This window comes from Pipistrellus kuhlii, unplaced genomic scaffold (genome assembly GCF_014108245.1).
Source record: "Pipistrellus kuhlii isolate mPipKuh1 unplaced genomic scaffold, mPipKuh1.p scaffold_m20_p_6, whole genome shotgun sequence".
NCBI classification, from domain to species: domain Eukaryota; kingdom Metazoa; phylum Chordata; class Mammalia; order Chiroptera; family Vespertilionidae; genus Pipistrellus; species Pipistrellus kuhlii.
Window position 1 is genome coordinate 29,885,611 of NW_023425562.1, and position 16,886 is coordinate 29,902,496.

General features: G+C 39.0%; 1 protein-coding gene across 6 annotated transcripts in view; it reads right to left on the reverse strand.

The window, feature by feature from the left end:
• ARHGAP28 (Rho GTPase activating protein 28) overlaps positions 1–16,886 on the reverse strand; it is a 116,633-nt gene that overhangs the window by 40,058 nt on the left and 59,689 nt on the right. For all 6 annotated transcript variants that reach the window (XM_045574415.1, XM_045574416.1, XM_036418760.2 and 3 more), the window contains one exon: positions 918–1,135. In XM_045574415.1, the coding sequence (XP_045430371.1) occupies positions 918–1,135 (218 nt within the window). The remainder of the gene's footprint in view (positions 1–917; positions 1,136–16,886) is intronic.

Below are 16,886 nucleotides of genomic sequence, written 5' to 3' on the forward strand. Positions count from 1 at the left end.
TATGTGGTTCAACAGTTATTTGTTCTCTTACTTTCTCCTTATTCTGAACATAAGGTATTCTTTCAATTTTTCAGAAGGCAATTAAAAAAATGAAAAGTTAGTCATAATAAGAATCAATTGCTATTGTAAATTAGAGATACAGAAATAATAAAGGATTCAGAATAACAACATCTTGTAACAGCAAGTCCACTGCACATACAATTTTGGGAGCTACGTTAAACAGACATTCCTGAATGAGGTTTGTCTAAAGAGCAGATTAGACTGATTCGTAAATGCCTGTCAAAATATCAGTCTAGTAGTCTTGGACCATGCTTGCTGCACTGGTATGTGAATAAAAGCCTCAAATGTGCTTCACAGCTCCAATATCTTAGCTCGGCAAATATTTATTTTCTTTCTTGTTTTTATTGCTCGTTTGCATTATAAACTGTCCTTTAACAGAAAATGCAAAAGTGAACCTAAGTTGTGCCATTCTGTACTAACCCACCGCATCAGTAAGGTTGTTGGTGAATCATATTAAAAGGAAATGGCCTGGCCAGCACGGCTCAGTGGATGAACATCGACCTATGAACCAAGAGGTCATGGTTCATCTCTTAGTCAGGACACATGCCTGGGTTGCAAGCTCAATCCTCCGTGTGGGTGTACAGGAGGTAGCTGATCAATGATTCTGTTTCATCACTGATGTTTCTAACTCTTTCTCCTTCTCCCTTCCTTTCTGAAATTAATAAAAATATATTCTTTTTTAAAAAAATAAAAAGCCACTTTGAGTCAGTCCAGTAGATATAAATCAGTGGAACAAGTAGCTGAGATGCTGAATTCTACTAAATTCAACTACTAATGAAATGAGTTTTATCTACTGACAGAACAAGAGAGAGCATACAAAGAAAGTTAGCACACCAGAAAAGGAAACTCGCACTTACCATCCACAGGCTTGACCTCAGCTGGTGCCTGCTCCTCCTGCCCTCCCATGCTGTTCTCTTTAATGCTTTCTATTTCCCGCCAGAAATCCTCCATGGAGGTGCTGTCCATGGAGGCGCTGTCCACGGAGGCTTGTGAGTTGGAGCGGCTGAATGCAGGAGAATGGAGGGATTCATTGGAGAGCATCCTGTTAATTCTTCGGCAGCGAGGAATGGATTTTCTGAGGAAAGAATATCTGAGAATTAAAATCAGTCTCTTTCATGTCATAAATCACAAAATTGAATTTAGATTTAAAGTCAGTGAAGAAATGGAGCTAGTAAGGAAGAGAGGGGATTGAGGGGAAAATCTCCACTCAGTGTTGGCCTTTTTCTTTTTTTCTTTTTTCTTTTTTTTTAATCTTCTCTAATTCATAATGAATCTGTGGCCATTCAGGACTTACAACAAAAAGACTTTTTAAAATTTTCACATATTCATAAAGTAGAAAGTTATTTGCCTTAGTCAAAACATACATAGTCTATCTCTGCAAAGGATCTAAGATGATGACAGAGGAGATAAAAAGTTGACTGCTCACACCTATTTGGGTTGTCACAAAAAATAAAAAAAAACAAACAATGTTGATAAAAATGTGGAGAAACTGAAACCCCTGTGCATTGTTGGTAGGAATGTAAAATGGTATAGCTGTTGTAGAAAACAATATGGAGATTTCTAAAAATTTTGAACGTAGAATTACTATATGACCCAGCAATTCTATTTCTGGGTAAAAGGACAAAAGAATTGAAAGCAGGGTCTCAAAGACATTTTTCGTACATCCATGTTCATCGCAGCATACAGGCGTCTTCAAACTACGGCCCGCGGGCCACATGCGGCCCGCAGAGGAGTCTGATCCGGCCCGCCAGGTTTTTTGGGCAGTGAGCGCAGCCAAGGTGTTACAGTAGGAATTAGTAGTTCATATAGTCCGGCCCTCCAGTTCTCTGAGGGACCGTGATCTGGCCCCTACTTTAAAAAGTTTGAGGACCCCTGGAACAATCCAAATAGCTGTCACTGAATGAATGGATAAACATAATATGGCATATAATGCAAACAATTCAGTTTTAAAAAGGAAAGACATTCTGCTCCATGCTACAGCATTAATGAAACTTGAAGACTTGATGCTAAGAGAAATAAGCCAGGCTCAATAAGACAAATACTTGAAACTCCACTTAGTTGAGATTCCTGGAGTAGTCAAATTCATAGAGGCAGAAAGTAGAAGGGTAGTTTCCAGGAGCTTGGGGCAGGAGGGAATAGGTAGTTGCTTAATGAGAACCAAGTTTTATTTTCTCAAGATGAAATTAGTTCTGGAGTTGGATGGTGGAGATGGTTGTGCAACAATGTGAATGTACTTAATACAAGCTAAAAATAATTAAGATGGTAAATTTTATCTCATGTGTACTTTACCAGAATTTCTTAATTGGAAAAAAAAAAATTATGTTGCCTTTTGAGATGGGATAGTGACAGAAAACAATATATAATATTGAATAGCAAACCCTTGCCCTAGACGATTTGGCTCAATGGGCAGAGTGCCAACCTATGGATTGAAGGGTCTCGGGTTAGATTTTGGTCAATGGCACATACCTCGGTCGCAGGCTCAATCCCTGCCCTGGCCAGGGTGCGTGCAGAAGGCAACCAATTGCTGTGTTTCTCTTACATCAATGTTTCTGTCTCTCTCTGTCTTCCACTCTCTCTGAAAAATCAATGGAAAAATATCCTCTGGTGAGGACTAAAAACAAACACACACACACACACACACACACACAAAGAAACCCTATATTCGGATGGGGAAGTGGGACATCCACCTGCAGCACAGAGACCCCTGGTCAGTTCAGGGAGAACAGAATCACCACCTGCATAGGTAGAGGGACCCTACTGGGGTGAGGAGGCAAAGGGTATTCTGAGAAGACATTATCATAAAACTGCTGAGGGCTGGGGGGGACAGACCTGAAATACAGACATGAGCATCTGAGTAACATGCTGGTTTCATCTGAGACAAGCCACCTAAGGAATGCTTTAATTGCAATGACCAACTATTCTTTTTTGGCAAAGTACACAGACAGCATTTTTTGGATAAGCTGGAAGAGTTCTCACTTTTTAAATTAAGGAGACAAATATTTCCTCCTTGGTCACAGGGAGTAGGGACCATGACCTTCCATTTTTGAAGTATCACACACGAGTAATTGTGATCCTCAGGCTCACTCAACACTTCGATGAGCTTTAATATGGCGTTGCATGCCTCACCATATTAGGATAAATAGAGTCTAAGCTTTGTCAGCTGTTTGTATTTTTTTTTTTAATTTCATAACAATACCAGGAAAATATTACATAAAAACAGAATGCAAATGTGTTACTGAGCAACTATTTTGGGGAAGAACGCCATTAGGTTTAAGATTAGAGTTTAAGTTCATGCTAACTACCATAACTTCAAAATAGTATTTAAAAATACATTTTTATTATTGTATTTTCCTCAGTTATCTTTTAAGGAATAAATTGTATTCTATTTTAATGATTACTGGAGACCTAGAACTTATTACTGTCTACCTTTAATTAATATTTTACAATCCCTCAACAATGTAAATAAAATAACTTACAAGAGAATAATTCTCTCCTCTTTATATTACTGTTGTCATAATGTTGCTTCTTCACGTTTCCATTTCACAACAGTTATCATTGTTATTGTTTTTATTTAAAAGTTAATAATATTTTTAAAAACCAAATAAGCAGTCTCTCTTGTGCTCTTAATCCTCCCTTTATGTCCATGGAGCCATAACAAATCATTCCCCGTTAGCTTTGAGAACTTCCTATATGCACTTCTTCTCTCTCTCCTTACCGTTTGTTTTTTTTTTTGCACCATGAATCTGCTGGAACAACAAATTCCATCAGGTTTCTTTGATTCTGAATACATCTTTAATTCATTTTCATTTTTAATGAATATGTTCACTTGGCATAGAAAAGTTTATTGAGCTATTAGAATCTTTCATCAATTTTGGTATATTCTTATCCATTTTCTCTTCAAATATGTCTTCCATCTGATTCTCTCTCCTCTATCTCTGGAACTCCAAAAATAGGACTGTTGGGCCATTTGATACTGTCCCAAATACCCCTCACAATCAGATTCGCCTTTCCCCCCACCTGTTTTCTGTATTTCTGTTTAGAGATTTTTCTATTGCCCTGATTTCTGGCTCACTTTTCATTTCTTCCATGTGTCCAGTCTGTTAAGTCCATCCAATGAATGCTTCAATTCTGATTTTTTTTTTGGGGGGGGGGTGGTTTACATCATGAATGTCCAATCCATTCTTTTGAGAGATTCTATTTCTATGTTGACATTACTCATCTTTTTATCCTTTAATTTCTTTAACTTATTTGTTATTATTTGAAAGTTCTTGTCTCTTAATGTCAACATCTGTGCCAAAAGTATGTCTGCTAATATTGAAATATAGTCAATTAGTTGTCCATGGGTCACATTTTTTCCCATTGCAAATTACAACTTAGGTTGTATGGAGACATTGATTTTAAAAGAATTCTAGAATATTGAAATTAATCATAATTTCCGCCAGAAGCACAAGCCTTTTCTTCTATCTGATAAATAAAGTGAGGCACAGATTACCTCAACCAAACCAGGAGCTAAGCTGGGTCTGGGCTGAGTTTTAGGTCACCCTCAAGGGGGAGATCTGTCCTGTCTCTGTTATAGGTCCCTCCTGCTCGGAGGACTTTGGGATAATGCCATGGGACTACAGAAATCTCTCTCTGAAGGCCCCCAGCCTTCTGAGTTGCTGCGCACCAGCACAAAAATCCCAAGAGGGAGAACTGTCAGGTGTGGAGAACTGGCTCTGCATTTGGTACTTGTACAAATTCCAAACAGTTGAGCCAGTGCAGACAGCCATTAACAACTCCACTGGTGCCTCCTCACTCCAATAGAGTCTCTCTACCTAAGCCGGTGTGATCTTATGCCTAGCAGTGCACAGACTCAGAGAGAGATATATTCCATGGAGGGAAGTGATCACTAGGTTCTGCTCACCTAGGAAAGCTCTCCCCCCTATGGGATTTACCTCCTTTAGACTTCTTTGTGTCCACACCTCTCCATTAAGGATTTTTTTTTTAATAATAATACTAATTTCTTTTTAAAAAAATATATTTTATTGATTTTTTTTACAGAGAGGAAGGGAGAAGGATAGAGAGCTAGAAACATCGATGAGAGAGAAACATCGACCAGCTGCCTTTTGCACACCCCCTACTGGGGATGTGCCCGCAACCAATGTACATGCCCTTGACCGGAATCGAACCTGAGACCTTTCAGTCCGCAGATCGATGCTCTATCCACTGAGCCAAACTGGTTTCGGCTCTATTAAGGTTTTTATTTAAAACACACACACACACACACACGATTTTAACATTGATCCTTCTTTCTTTACTTGTTACAGTGGGAAAATTAGTCGGCCACAACCTAATCTATGCCTTAACTAGAAGTGAAACTCCCACAGAATACTATAAATATTTTGTTTAACTCCCACAGAACACTTTCCTACCATCTCAGCTCTCTACATTTCCTTCTTCATATTTATCGACCATATATCATTAATTTATTCACTTATTGAAATTTTTATAACTATTTTCCTCGCTAGAATATAGAGGGAAAATGCTTATCTTATTTAAACAGTATCTGGCAAATATCAGGAACTCAGAAATATTTGCGGAATGTATGACTAGTGTGGGCCTTGAGAAAGAAGATACCTCTTAAAAAGGTCTCTAGGTGGCTGAGCATACATTCTAAAAACAGCAGCCATTTCTACAGAGGAGTCTCTCATTCAAGCTGCACTTCAGGGAGAAGCTTGAACTGAACTACCTGCCTCTGCACTAAATTGCCTGCCTGCACTGTGTTGCTGCCATTGGAGCCAGTGCTTCACAAAGGAGTTCCTAGAATCCTAGACTGAGTCTTTCCCTACCCAATCAGAGCTGTGCAGCTATATCCCCATCAGATTTTTCACCAACCAATCACAGCAGCTCCTTTATAACCAATCAGGTCAGTGTCTTTCGATCCAATCAAACTAGAAGAATGTGGAATCTTCATTTACATGAGGACAGACCAATCGGGGACTAGGGGGTGGGGATTTCTGTCTATAAGTCACTCCCCTCTGGCTTTTGAGAGTGAATTTCCCCTTTCCACCAAAGATTTCAGACTTCATTGCCATGGCTGGAGGTGAAACACCAAAGATGTCTTGCTGAACCACAGCAGGACAGATCAGTGCAGGGCACAGCAGAACTGCCTTGCAGGAGAGGGGCCTGACTCAGGGTCACCTTGCCCAGGGCTGCCTCCCCCCAGGGCCTCCTAACAGCAGTTGTTTTCATAGCCCTGCTGTATCACAATTGAGCTGTTGCACTGAACAAAGCTTCCTCTTCAACACACTCCAAACTGGGGATTCCTACCATTATTGAATTGATGCCAACGACCTTTAGTTGACTCTAGTGATAGAGGAGCCAGGATTTAAATTCAAACCTTTTCCATGTTGTACAACTGACTTCCCTACAGTAATCTTTTTTAATTTCGAAAGTCCCTTCAGATATTTGTATATCTCCATAAAGCTATATATATTTTTATCCCAGAGACGGAATATAATATAGACATTTAGAGGGAAAACTCTGAAGCCAGCTGGTCCAGATTTAAATACAGGCTCTGCCACTTCCAAGATCTATGACCTGGAACATGCTATTGAATCTCTGTGCCTCCATTTCTTAATCGATAAAATACGAATGCAAAGTGGTTGTTGCAAGGTAGTTTTATTTACTTGCAGCAAGGAGACATTTTCAAAGCTGTCTCCCCAAAGGGAGGCTTAGCCTTTGCTTACATACTCTACTTAGTCAATTACATATTGATTTCTTCTTTGCAGTTGACTCACTTATTTGGTTGAGCTCCTGTCAAGAGCTTCCTGTTTCCATCTGCATCTACAAAATCCTGTGCTACATTTTAATGTTTAGCAAGAATAGCATTTAGTAATAACATTTAGAACTGGTCAGACCTTGAGAGCCTTGTCCTATCTTCACAGGAATATTAATCAGCCCTGTCTGGTTTTTCTCAGTGGTTAGACTCAGGTAGGGGTGTCGAACTCAATCAGAGAAGGGGCCAAAATCTAAAATCCAGCCTAAATCACGGGCCGAATGGTTTACTGAACAGTCATAAACTGTCATTGTGATGGAAACGCAGCGGAGTGCAGTGATGACAGCGCGGTGCGGGCCACATTGCAAGGCCTGGCGGGACGGATTTGGCCCGCGGGCCTTGTGTTTGACACATGTGGGTTAGAGCATTAGCATTAACACTGGAGGGTCACTGGTTTGATTCCCGGTCAAGGGCAAGTACCTGGGTTGCAGTTTCAATCCCTGCACCCTGTTGGAATGTGTGTGGGATGCAACCCATTGACCGGTCTCTTTCACACCAATACTTCTCTCCTTCTCTCTCCTCTCTCTCTCTCTCTCTCTCTCTCTCTCTCTCTCTCTCTCTCTTCTCTACTCACCCCCCTCCTTTCCACTCTCTCTAAAAATCAATGGAAAAAAATCCTCATTCCTCAGGTGAGAATTAATATATATACATGTATTAATCATATATTATACTTAATTGAGTAATTATAAGGATTAAATGAGTTAATATACTTAAAATGCATGGCATATAGTAAACCCATGGGTTAAGTGATAGCTATATTTGCTAGCATGCTTATAGTTAGATTTAGGATCAGGCTATAACAGGTGCTGACATATCTCAAGGGCACTAACATATGACTAGAATGTAAAAAGATAATCAAAATAGATCAATCCGAACTCCTCTCTGACCCAACATCATTCTCAAGGCTTGTTTGCCCAGCTCCCTTGGTCCAATGTGGACATAGGGCACAATTCTGTTCAAAGTCACATAAGAACTACCCCTCTCCATAGTTTCAGCAAAATCATATTTTTCTTGATATAGGTGCTATTCCCTTCTCTTCCTCCTTCTCCTTTATTAAAATATGAATAAAATGACTGGTGCATCAGCAGCCATCTTGCAACCATGAGATAAAAACCAAGAAAATTACAGTTATCAGCCTCAAGTCTCAGAAACAATGTGAAATGCTGCCTATCTCTGTACTTCCAAAAATGTGAGAATATAAACTCGTTTTTAAAAACTAATCTTTGTTGTTGCTATTGTTGCTTGCAGCCAAAATCGTTTTTAACTGATAAAATTGGGAAAAATATTTTAAGTCATTTGGGGTGAGGTGACATAAGACACCCTCTCTTACCACACTAAGAGGAATATTTAAGTAAAACTAAACAGTCAATAATAACCTGCTTCCCAAAGGAAGGTGAGGTCTAATGTAATGCTTTTTTTATTTTATAGACTGCCCAATTATGAGCCTAACCCCAGATCTTGGTCTGGCCTTGATACCTATACTACAGAGTTAAGCTTCATGGTGAAGACATACCTGTCTAAATATACAGGAAATGTATTCACATTGCTCTCCAATCTAACATATTCCAAGAGTTTTAGGAAGAATACCCTAAAAATAATGGTTTCCCCTTCCCTTTCTGAAAGAAGATGAGAACATAATCTTCAACACCAGTGTCTTTGAATGATGCTGGTGCCAGTCGAGAGGAATGTCTTAGGTACTGACTAGCAGGGCTCTTGTAAGATAAAGCACTTGCTCTCTGAAAAAGACCTGGGCACAGCCCCACGAATGCAGCTGTTAGCCTTCTTAGCTTCCTCAGGAGGCCATTCAGATAAAGTAAGAGGACAAATCCTTTGTTTTTATGCTCTGGCTTCTGAGGAATCTTTGGATTCTAATGTGCATATAAACAAGCTTAACTTGGATGTCTTGCAAAAGCACTTGAAAGGCAATGGCGATAAAAGGAAGTTATAGTGTCAGAGTAATAGAAGCCAGGACAGAAAGGAGAGGAGGTTCCCACTCTGTGGCTCTGCCTTTCACTATCATTCTGGCATCCTCTCGTGCTCATCCTGCCACTCGCCACCCCAGTTTTCTGTTCCTTTCCTGGCCTGCCTCACCCTCTTAAGGAACAGGAGAAGCTGGTGAAGCCATTCCATCAGGAGGTAAACCAGGTATGCCTCTGTTGGCAGGAAAGGATACAGAAAAATGTGTTTGTAGATTAGGGGGAGGCTTAAAACAGCAAACAAATCTCAGTCATTCAACAAGGAATAATCTAAGTGGTTTTAAAAGCTGGAGTGTTTGTTTTTTTTTTTTTTTTTTTTTTTTTTTTTTTTTTTGACCAATTGAAGTTCACGTCAGCAGTTAAATTCTTAATTTTTTATAGATCTATGAATCACCCTGAGCACAAGCACCTTGCTAGAAATGGGGAATGCTGTGATGAAGAATGAACGAAAGAACAATTTCAAACCATTATACATTCAAACCCAGTGATTTACAAAGGAGCAGACTCAAACGGGCAGCAAGCTCTTTTGTAAAGAGAATGACAGGATCTTTTCTTGGGGCTGGGGAGAGGACAACATGTTTTTCTGTACTTCTAGCTATGAGAGCAAAGCAACTATTGTATATCTGCTTAACTCAAAGTAATCTATGCTATATTCAGTTTACTGATCTACCAAAGAAATTGAGATTAGTGTTTGTATAGTTACTGCATAATTAAAATAAACTAATTATATGGATACACACACACACACACACACACACACACACACACACACACACACTGAGTGCCAGATTATTATGATATCTACATATTAGAGGCCCAGTGCATAGGTGGGGTCTAGCCAGCCTGGCCAGGGGGAGGGGACATGGGCAGTTGGTTGGCCTGCCTGCTGGTAGAACTCCTGGTCGAGGGGACAATTTGCATATTAGCCTTTTATTATATAGAATATACACTGAGCGGCCAGATTATTATGCGTTCAGAGATCGTAATAATCTGGCCACTCAGTGTATATGTATGTAAAAATCAAAATATGACCTGTTTCTTAAATTCTCCCTACTTTGCCTGAAGGGAGGGGTAATGGAGGGTGGACCCGAATAGATATCGAGTTGCTTTTTGGAGATGAACATGTCCTGGAATTAGTGGTGATAGTATCACAACTTTGTGAATATACTAAAACAAATAAATAAATATATAAATCCAATGAACTATACACTTTAAAAGAGTGAACTTAATATTTTGGGAATTATATCTCAAAAAAATACTATATTGAAAAAAAATGCCATTTTAAATTTTTAAAAAGATTTTGATAACAGTGTTAAGGAAGTAGAACAATAGAAATTCTCAATCATTATTGGTGGGGTTGCAAAATTGTACAGCTACTTTTGAAGACAGTTTGGCAGTTGCATACAAAACCAAACATACCCTTCTCATACAATTCAGTAATTTACCCAAAGGATTTCAAAGCTTAGGTCCTTGTGAAAAACGTGTACCCAATGTTTAAAACAGCTTTATTCATATTTGGCAAAACCAGGAAGCAATTCAGATGTTCTTGCCCTGGCAGGTGTTGCTCAGTGCTTAACAGTGCCGGACCTTGCACCAAAGGGTCTCAGGTTTGATTCCAGGTCAAGGGTACATACCTGGGTAACAGGTTTGCTTTTCACCCCAGGTCAGGACATGTGTAGGAAGCAACCAGTCAATGTGTCTCTCTCACAGCAGTGTCCCCCGCCTCCCACCCATTCCATTCCATTCTCTCTAAAAAGCTATAGAAAAAATATTTGCAGGTGAGGATTATCAAAAAAAATGAAACAATAAGAAGATGTTCTTCAGTAAGTGAATGGATAAACTCTGGTTCAAAAAAGTTAATAAGCCTCTATCCAGATATGTTAAGGAAAAAAAGAGAGATAACACAAATTAGCAATATCAGGACGGAAAGACGTTATATCACTACACATTTGTCAGGTATCTATAATAATAAAAGCATAATATGCAAATTGACTGAATGGCCAAACAGTGAATGACCAACCATCCAACCATCTGGACCACCACACTAGGACACCCACTGGTGCCAGGTCAGTCAAGGCAGGTGTGATGCGATTGGTCAGGAACCCTGCCATCACCCATGATCACCCTGCAGAGAGAAGCCCAGGCCGCCAGCCAGCAGGATGATCAATTGGAGGGCTCCATGATCGCTTTAAAGAGGGTGGCCCAGGCCACTGACCAGCAGGCTGTGGTGGGTAGCCTGGGCCTCCCTTGGTGGAGCCATTGATCACGGAGCCCCAGCCAGGTGGGCAGGGCCTACCTCTTTGGGAAAATTGATTGCAGAGCCCCAGCTGGGTGGGCAGGCCCTCTCTCTGTGGTGTGACCAATTGCAGGGCTCCCAAACTGTGAGACGGTGCAGGCTGGGCTGAAGGACCCAACCTCTTAAGTGCAAGAATTCATGCACCAGGCCTCTAGTTAAAATATAATATAGGGATATAATAAACTTCATGCCAGTAAGTCCAACAACTTAGGTGTAAAAGACAAATTTCTTATAAGATAGAACCTACCAAAGCTCATTCAAGAAGAAATAGGTGACCTGAGTAGCATTATATCTATTAAAGAGATTGAATTTGCAGTTAAACACCCTGTTAGAGGAATACTTCAAACCCAAATTGCTTCACCAAATATTTAAAGGAGAGATAATATCAATTCTATATAACCTTTTCTAGAAAATCAAAGAGGTGGAACCATTTACTCGCTAATATATGAGTCTACCATTACCTGAATACCAGAAAGGGATAGCTACAAGAAAGGAAACGACCACAATACTCCCCATGTATGTAGATGCAAACATGCAAACATTCTTAACACATTTTAGCCAATCAAATCCAAGAATACATAAAAAGGATAAAACATCATAACCAAGTGAGTTTATTCTGGGACAGTAAGGATGATTCAACATTTGAAAATTGTTGATTCATTTAATTCATCAAAGCCATCATCGTTTAAGTCATATATTAGTAATAAAAAAGAAAAACTGCACAATTGCCACAATAGATACAGAAAATGTTACTTGACAAAACCCAGCATCCATGTAAAACAAAACAGAACAATCCTCCTAGAAAATTAGTAATAGAAGAGAATTACCTCCACTTGTAAAGGGCAACTAAAAAAAAAAGATCAGCTAATATTATATTTAATGGTAAATGACTGAATGCTTTCCCCCTAAACTCAAGAACAAGACCTGAATAACTGCATTCATCACTTTCATGCAGCATCATAGTGGAGATTCTAACCAGTGCAATCAGGCAAGAAAAAAACAAAACAGGCAACCAGATTGGAAAAAAAGAATTAAAGTATCTTTATATGCAGATATGATCATCTATGTAGAAAATCCTATACAATTTAGGAAAAAACTACTAAAACTAATAAATAAGTTCAGCAAGGTTATAAGATAAAGATCAATATATAAAATATCAATATACAAAAGCAGTTGTATTTCTACATACTAAAAATGAACACTTAGAAGTCAACATTTGAAAGAAATACCATTCACAAAAGCATTAAAAATGTGAACTATTTAGGAGAATTAATTTGACAAAAGATGGGTAAGACCTGTATACTGAAAACTACAAACATTGCTAAGAGAAATTAAAGAAGGTCTAAATATATAGAAATATGCAACTTGTTCATGGATTGGAAGATTCAACACTTTATCAATTCCCCAAAATTCGATTCTCCCCATACTGATCTAAAAATTTAATATGATCCTAATAAAAAGCCTAGCAAGCTTTATTTTTAGAAGCTGACAGGTTTTCTAAAATTCATATGGAAATATAAAGAACCTAGAACATACAAAACAAATGTGAAAGAAAAAGAAAATCAGAATACATATCTAAATAAATTCAAGACTTATTATAAAGTTACAGGAGAAAGCAATACAGTACTGTAATCAAATGGACACACAAATCAATGAAGTAAAATACAGTCCAAAAATATATCCACACATATGTTGTCAACTGGTTTTCAACAAGGGTGCAAAGGCAATTCAGTGAGGAAATAATATTTTCAATAAATAGTGTTGGAACAACTGAATATCAATATGCAAAAATAATAATAGTAAATGAACATCAGACCACATACAAAAATTAACTGAAAATGGATCACAGATCTAAATGTAAAATCTAAAACCTCTTAAAATTTCTAGGAGAAAATTTTTATGACCTTGTGTTAGGTGAAGATTTCAAAGATAAGACATAAAAGTCATGATCTGTAAAATAAACATAAAATGGATTTAAAAACCTGCTCTTCAAAGACACCATTAAAAGAATGAAAACGTAAGTCATACTTCAAATCATGCATCTGATAAAGCACTTGTATATGGAATATTTTTAGAACTTTTAAAATTCCATAATAATGAAACATGACTTTTTTAAATGGGCTATTTAAACACTTCACCAAAAAAATAAAACAGATTGGGGGGGAAAAAAAGATGAAGTATAAACTAAGAATGAAAGTTAAGTACCACTTTCTCTAAGATACTGTCCCTGTTCTTACCACATGAAAATGATCTGCCAACGTATGCCATTTACTATCATATATTACATGGACTTGAAGATATGACTCACCTCAACTATTCGATTTTGAACTACTTGAAATTAGAAATTACAAGATTTATTTTGACATCTCTCAGACTATCATCGATCCTGGCATGATGCCTGCTTCACATGAGTAAATAATAAATGCTTAAAGATGAATGGTCAGAATAGATAGATCCTTTCTTTAAAAAAAAACAAAAAAGTTTTTTTTATTGACTTCAGAGAGGAAGAGAAAGAGAGATAGAAACATCAATGATGAGAGAGAATCATTGATTGCCTGCCTCCTGCATGCCCCCTACTGGGGATCAAGCTGGCAACCCAAGCATGTGCCCTTGACCAGACTCAAATCTGAGACCCCTTAGAACACAGGCCAACACTCTATCCACTGAGGCAAACCAGCTAAGGTAATAGATCCTTTCTTAAGTGACTGTTGTATCAAAAAACATGTTTCAGAAAATGATCTTATAGGTTCAATAATTTTATAATTTCTTTTTAATGTATTATAAAAAAATTTGAATTTTATTAAGCAAAATAAAAATCTATCTTCTTCCTCCTTCCAAATTTAATGATTTTCCTTTAAATGCAAGTTTTCACTAAACAAAAAGCACACACAAACAAAAACAAAAAAACCCAACACATCCAACAACTTGTTTTTAAAACCTGAAGTTAATAACTGTTCTCTAATTTCCTTTCTCTCACAGAACTCCAAATTGTGGAAATTGGTTCCAGGCAGTGCCAGCTCCAAAAAGATAACAGAGGTATGCTATTTGGAAAAGAAAAGGAAACAGAAGACTAGAGAGAGGAGAGAGGGAGGGGGGAGAAATACCACAGAATCTTTTATGGAAATCCAGAGTCCTTAAGTTGTATGCACTGTCCCAGAGACAACTGCCTGGGCGTCTGGCCTCAGACAGCACTCGGAGGCAAGGGCAGACCGATGCCTGGCAAGGAGAGCTCCGCAGAGCAGGGATCTGGGATTGACAGCCATCTTTTGTTTTCCTTTTCTCAAAGTGACACAGAACAAACTCCAAAAAAGCATCAAAGAGACTTAGGCTATTTTCCATTTCTAAAACCTTGCTTCAGGTGGGGCACAGGCCATCTTCCACAAAGGACAGGTTTTGAAAGTGGGTACATCTTGCCACCAAAACTTAACCTTGCACTACATCTGAAGGATTGCAAACTAACAGGCAGAGATCAGGCACCCAAAGCCTATTTACTTTACAAAAAAATATTTATTGGACACAGAAACATAAAAAAGTTTTCCTTCTGGTGAGCTCTTAAGTCTGCCTACATAAACCTTATCTTAAGGCCATCATCATCAGTTTCCAGAACTCTCTACCAACCAGCCACCTGGCTAATGTTAGTTTCTCATTTTCCATGTGTTATTTAATTAAAACTTTTAAGTGACTTTTGAATGAAACATAAAATCACAGAAGTGTGTGTGTGTGTGTGTGTGTGTGTGTGTGTGTGTGTGTATGAGAGAGAGAGAGAGAGAGAGAGAGAGAGAGAGAGAGAGAGAAATAGAAAGAGAGAGAGAGAGAGAGAGAGAGAGAGAAGGACTAGGAAACACAAATAGGCATTATACCAACAAGGGACTATGTTCCTTTTATTTCCAAAAGTCGGGTAGACTTTTGTTAAATAGGTAAACTTGACAATCTCATTATTTATAAGGCCTATAGGATGTTGTAGTGAGGTATTTTTGGAAAAAGAAAACTGAGTTGAACTTAACAGAATTCAGAGAGGGAAAAGAGAGACAGATTAATTTTAAAAAGAGTTCAGTGACTTGGTTACCCACTGAATTTCTTTGCCTGCATGGGACACCTAACTTTTTCTGAATAAATGACTAACATGTTGATTATAAAATGTTGTATTCAAGTAACTGAATAGTGATTTAGAATAAGGAAGCTTATGAAGGCAAAGGGCAATAAGCTTTTTGAAAAGGAGAGACTGACTTGGAGGTATAGAATATGGGGGTACCAAGCAGGGCTGCCAAGAGAGTGGGAAGGTAGAGGTTCAAACTTAGCAGAGGTCCTGTTTACCAGTCAGGAATAAAGAGAGGGAAGGGGAAGACCTGTTTTTGTTTTTTAAAAATATATTTTATTGATTTTTTACAGAGAGGAAGGGTGAGGAATAGAGAGTTAGAAATATCAATGAGAGAGAAACATCGATCAGCTGCCTCCTGCCCATCTATTGGGGATGTGCCCGCAACCAAGGTACATGCCCTTGACTGGAATTTAACCTGACACCTTTTAGTCCACAGGCCAATGCTCTATCCACTGAGCCAAACCGGTTTTGGCAGGAAGGTGAAGATTTGTAATAGAGAAAGGCAAGCCTCCTGTGCTCTTGATATTCTCTGGAAAAAAAAAAAAAAAAAAAAAAAAAAAGCATCCCTGGTGGGTGTTTTTCTCAGTGGACAGAGCATCAGCCTATGCACCAAAAGGTGGCAGGTTAGATTCCCAGTCAAAGGCACATACTTGGGTTCAGGTTCCATCCCTGGCCTGGTTGGGGCATGTGCGGGAGGCAACCAATTGCTGTGTCTCTCTGAAATCAATGCCTCTCTCTCTCTCTCTCCCCCTATCCCCCTCCCTCCCTTACACGCTCTCTAAAAATCCATGAAAAAGATATCCTTGGGTGAGGATTAACAACAACAAAATGTAGATCTGCATGTGTCTGCACCCTCTGTTACCATCTGCTAAGGCCTATACAGGAGACCTTTTGGCTAGGGCCTGCCGCTCTTGGTGGGGGCCTGGACCTTTCTGAGAGTTATGAATTATCTCTAACATGTCCCTGACATGCTGTATATGGTTTATAAAGCATTTCTATCCATCCATTTACCTGAATGCCCAAGTATAGGAAAAACCTATAGGCCTTAGATATAACAATCTGGCTTTGACACCTGCTATAATTTGAATTTAGAATCCAATGTGACACATGAAGTGTAATGGTGTAATTCTACTTGGCTACTAGTATATGTTTTCAAACCTTCCTTAGGATGTCCCAGGCTGTGGCCTGGATACCATATGTGTTTAGGTAGGTCCAACCTCTCAATGTCTGGCTACCCTTTTGTAAGTGGAAACTACGCCCCCAAATGCCTCCTTTCACCTTTAGGGCTGGGGTGTACCAAGCTAGCCCAATAAGCAGGTGGCAGGAGACCTGGAGCTGGAGTCAGTGAACTACCGGGGACAAATCCAGTCTGCGCTGGCCTTTTGAAAAGCCGGCTATACTGACATAGGGCCACTTCCACTGTGTAAGTACAGCCCCCGGCACACTCAGGTTGCTGGATAGATGTAACAGATCTCATGGGCCACAAAGCAGGAAGGATGTACATGCCTTTTACAGGAAGTTTGCTGACTCCTGGCCCACAGAAAAAGAACATGGGAGTGGACTGCTTCTGTGTGCCTATCTAGGACACGTCTAGAGAAATCTGTTCCCTCCTCCAGATTAAGGGGATACATGACATGG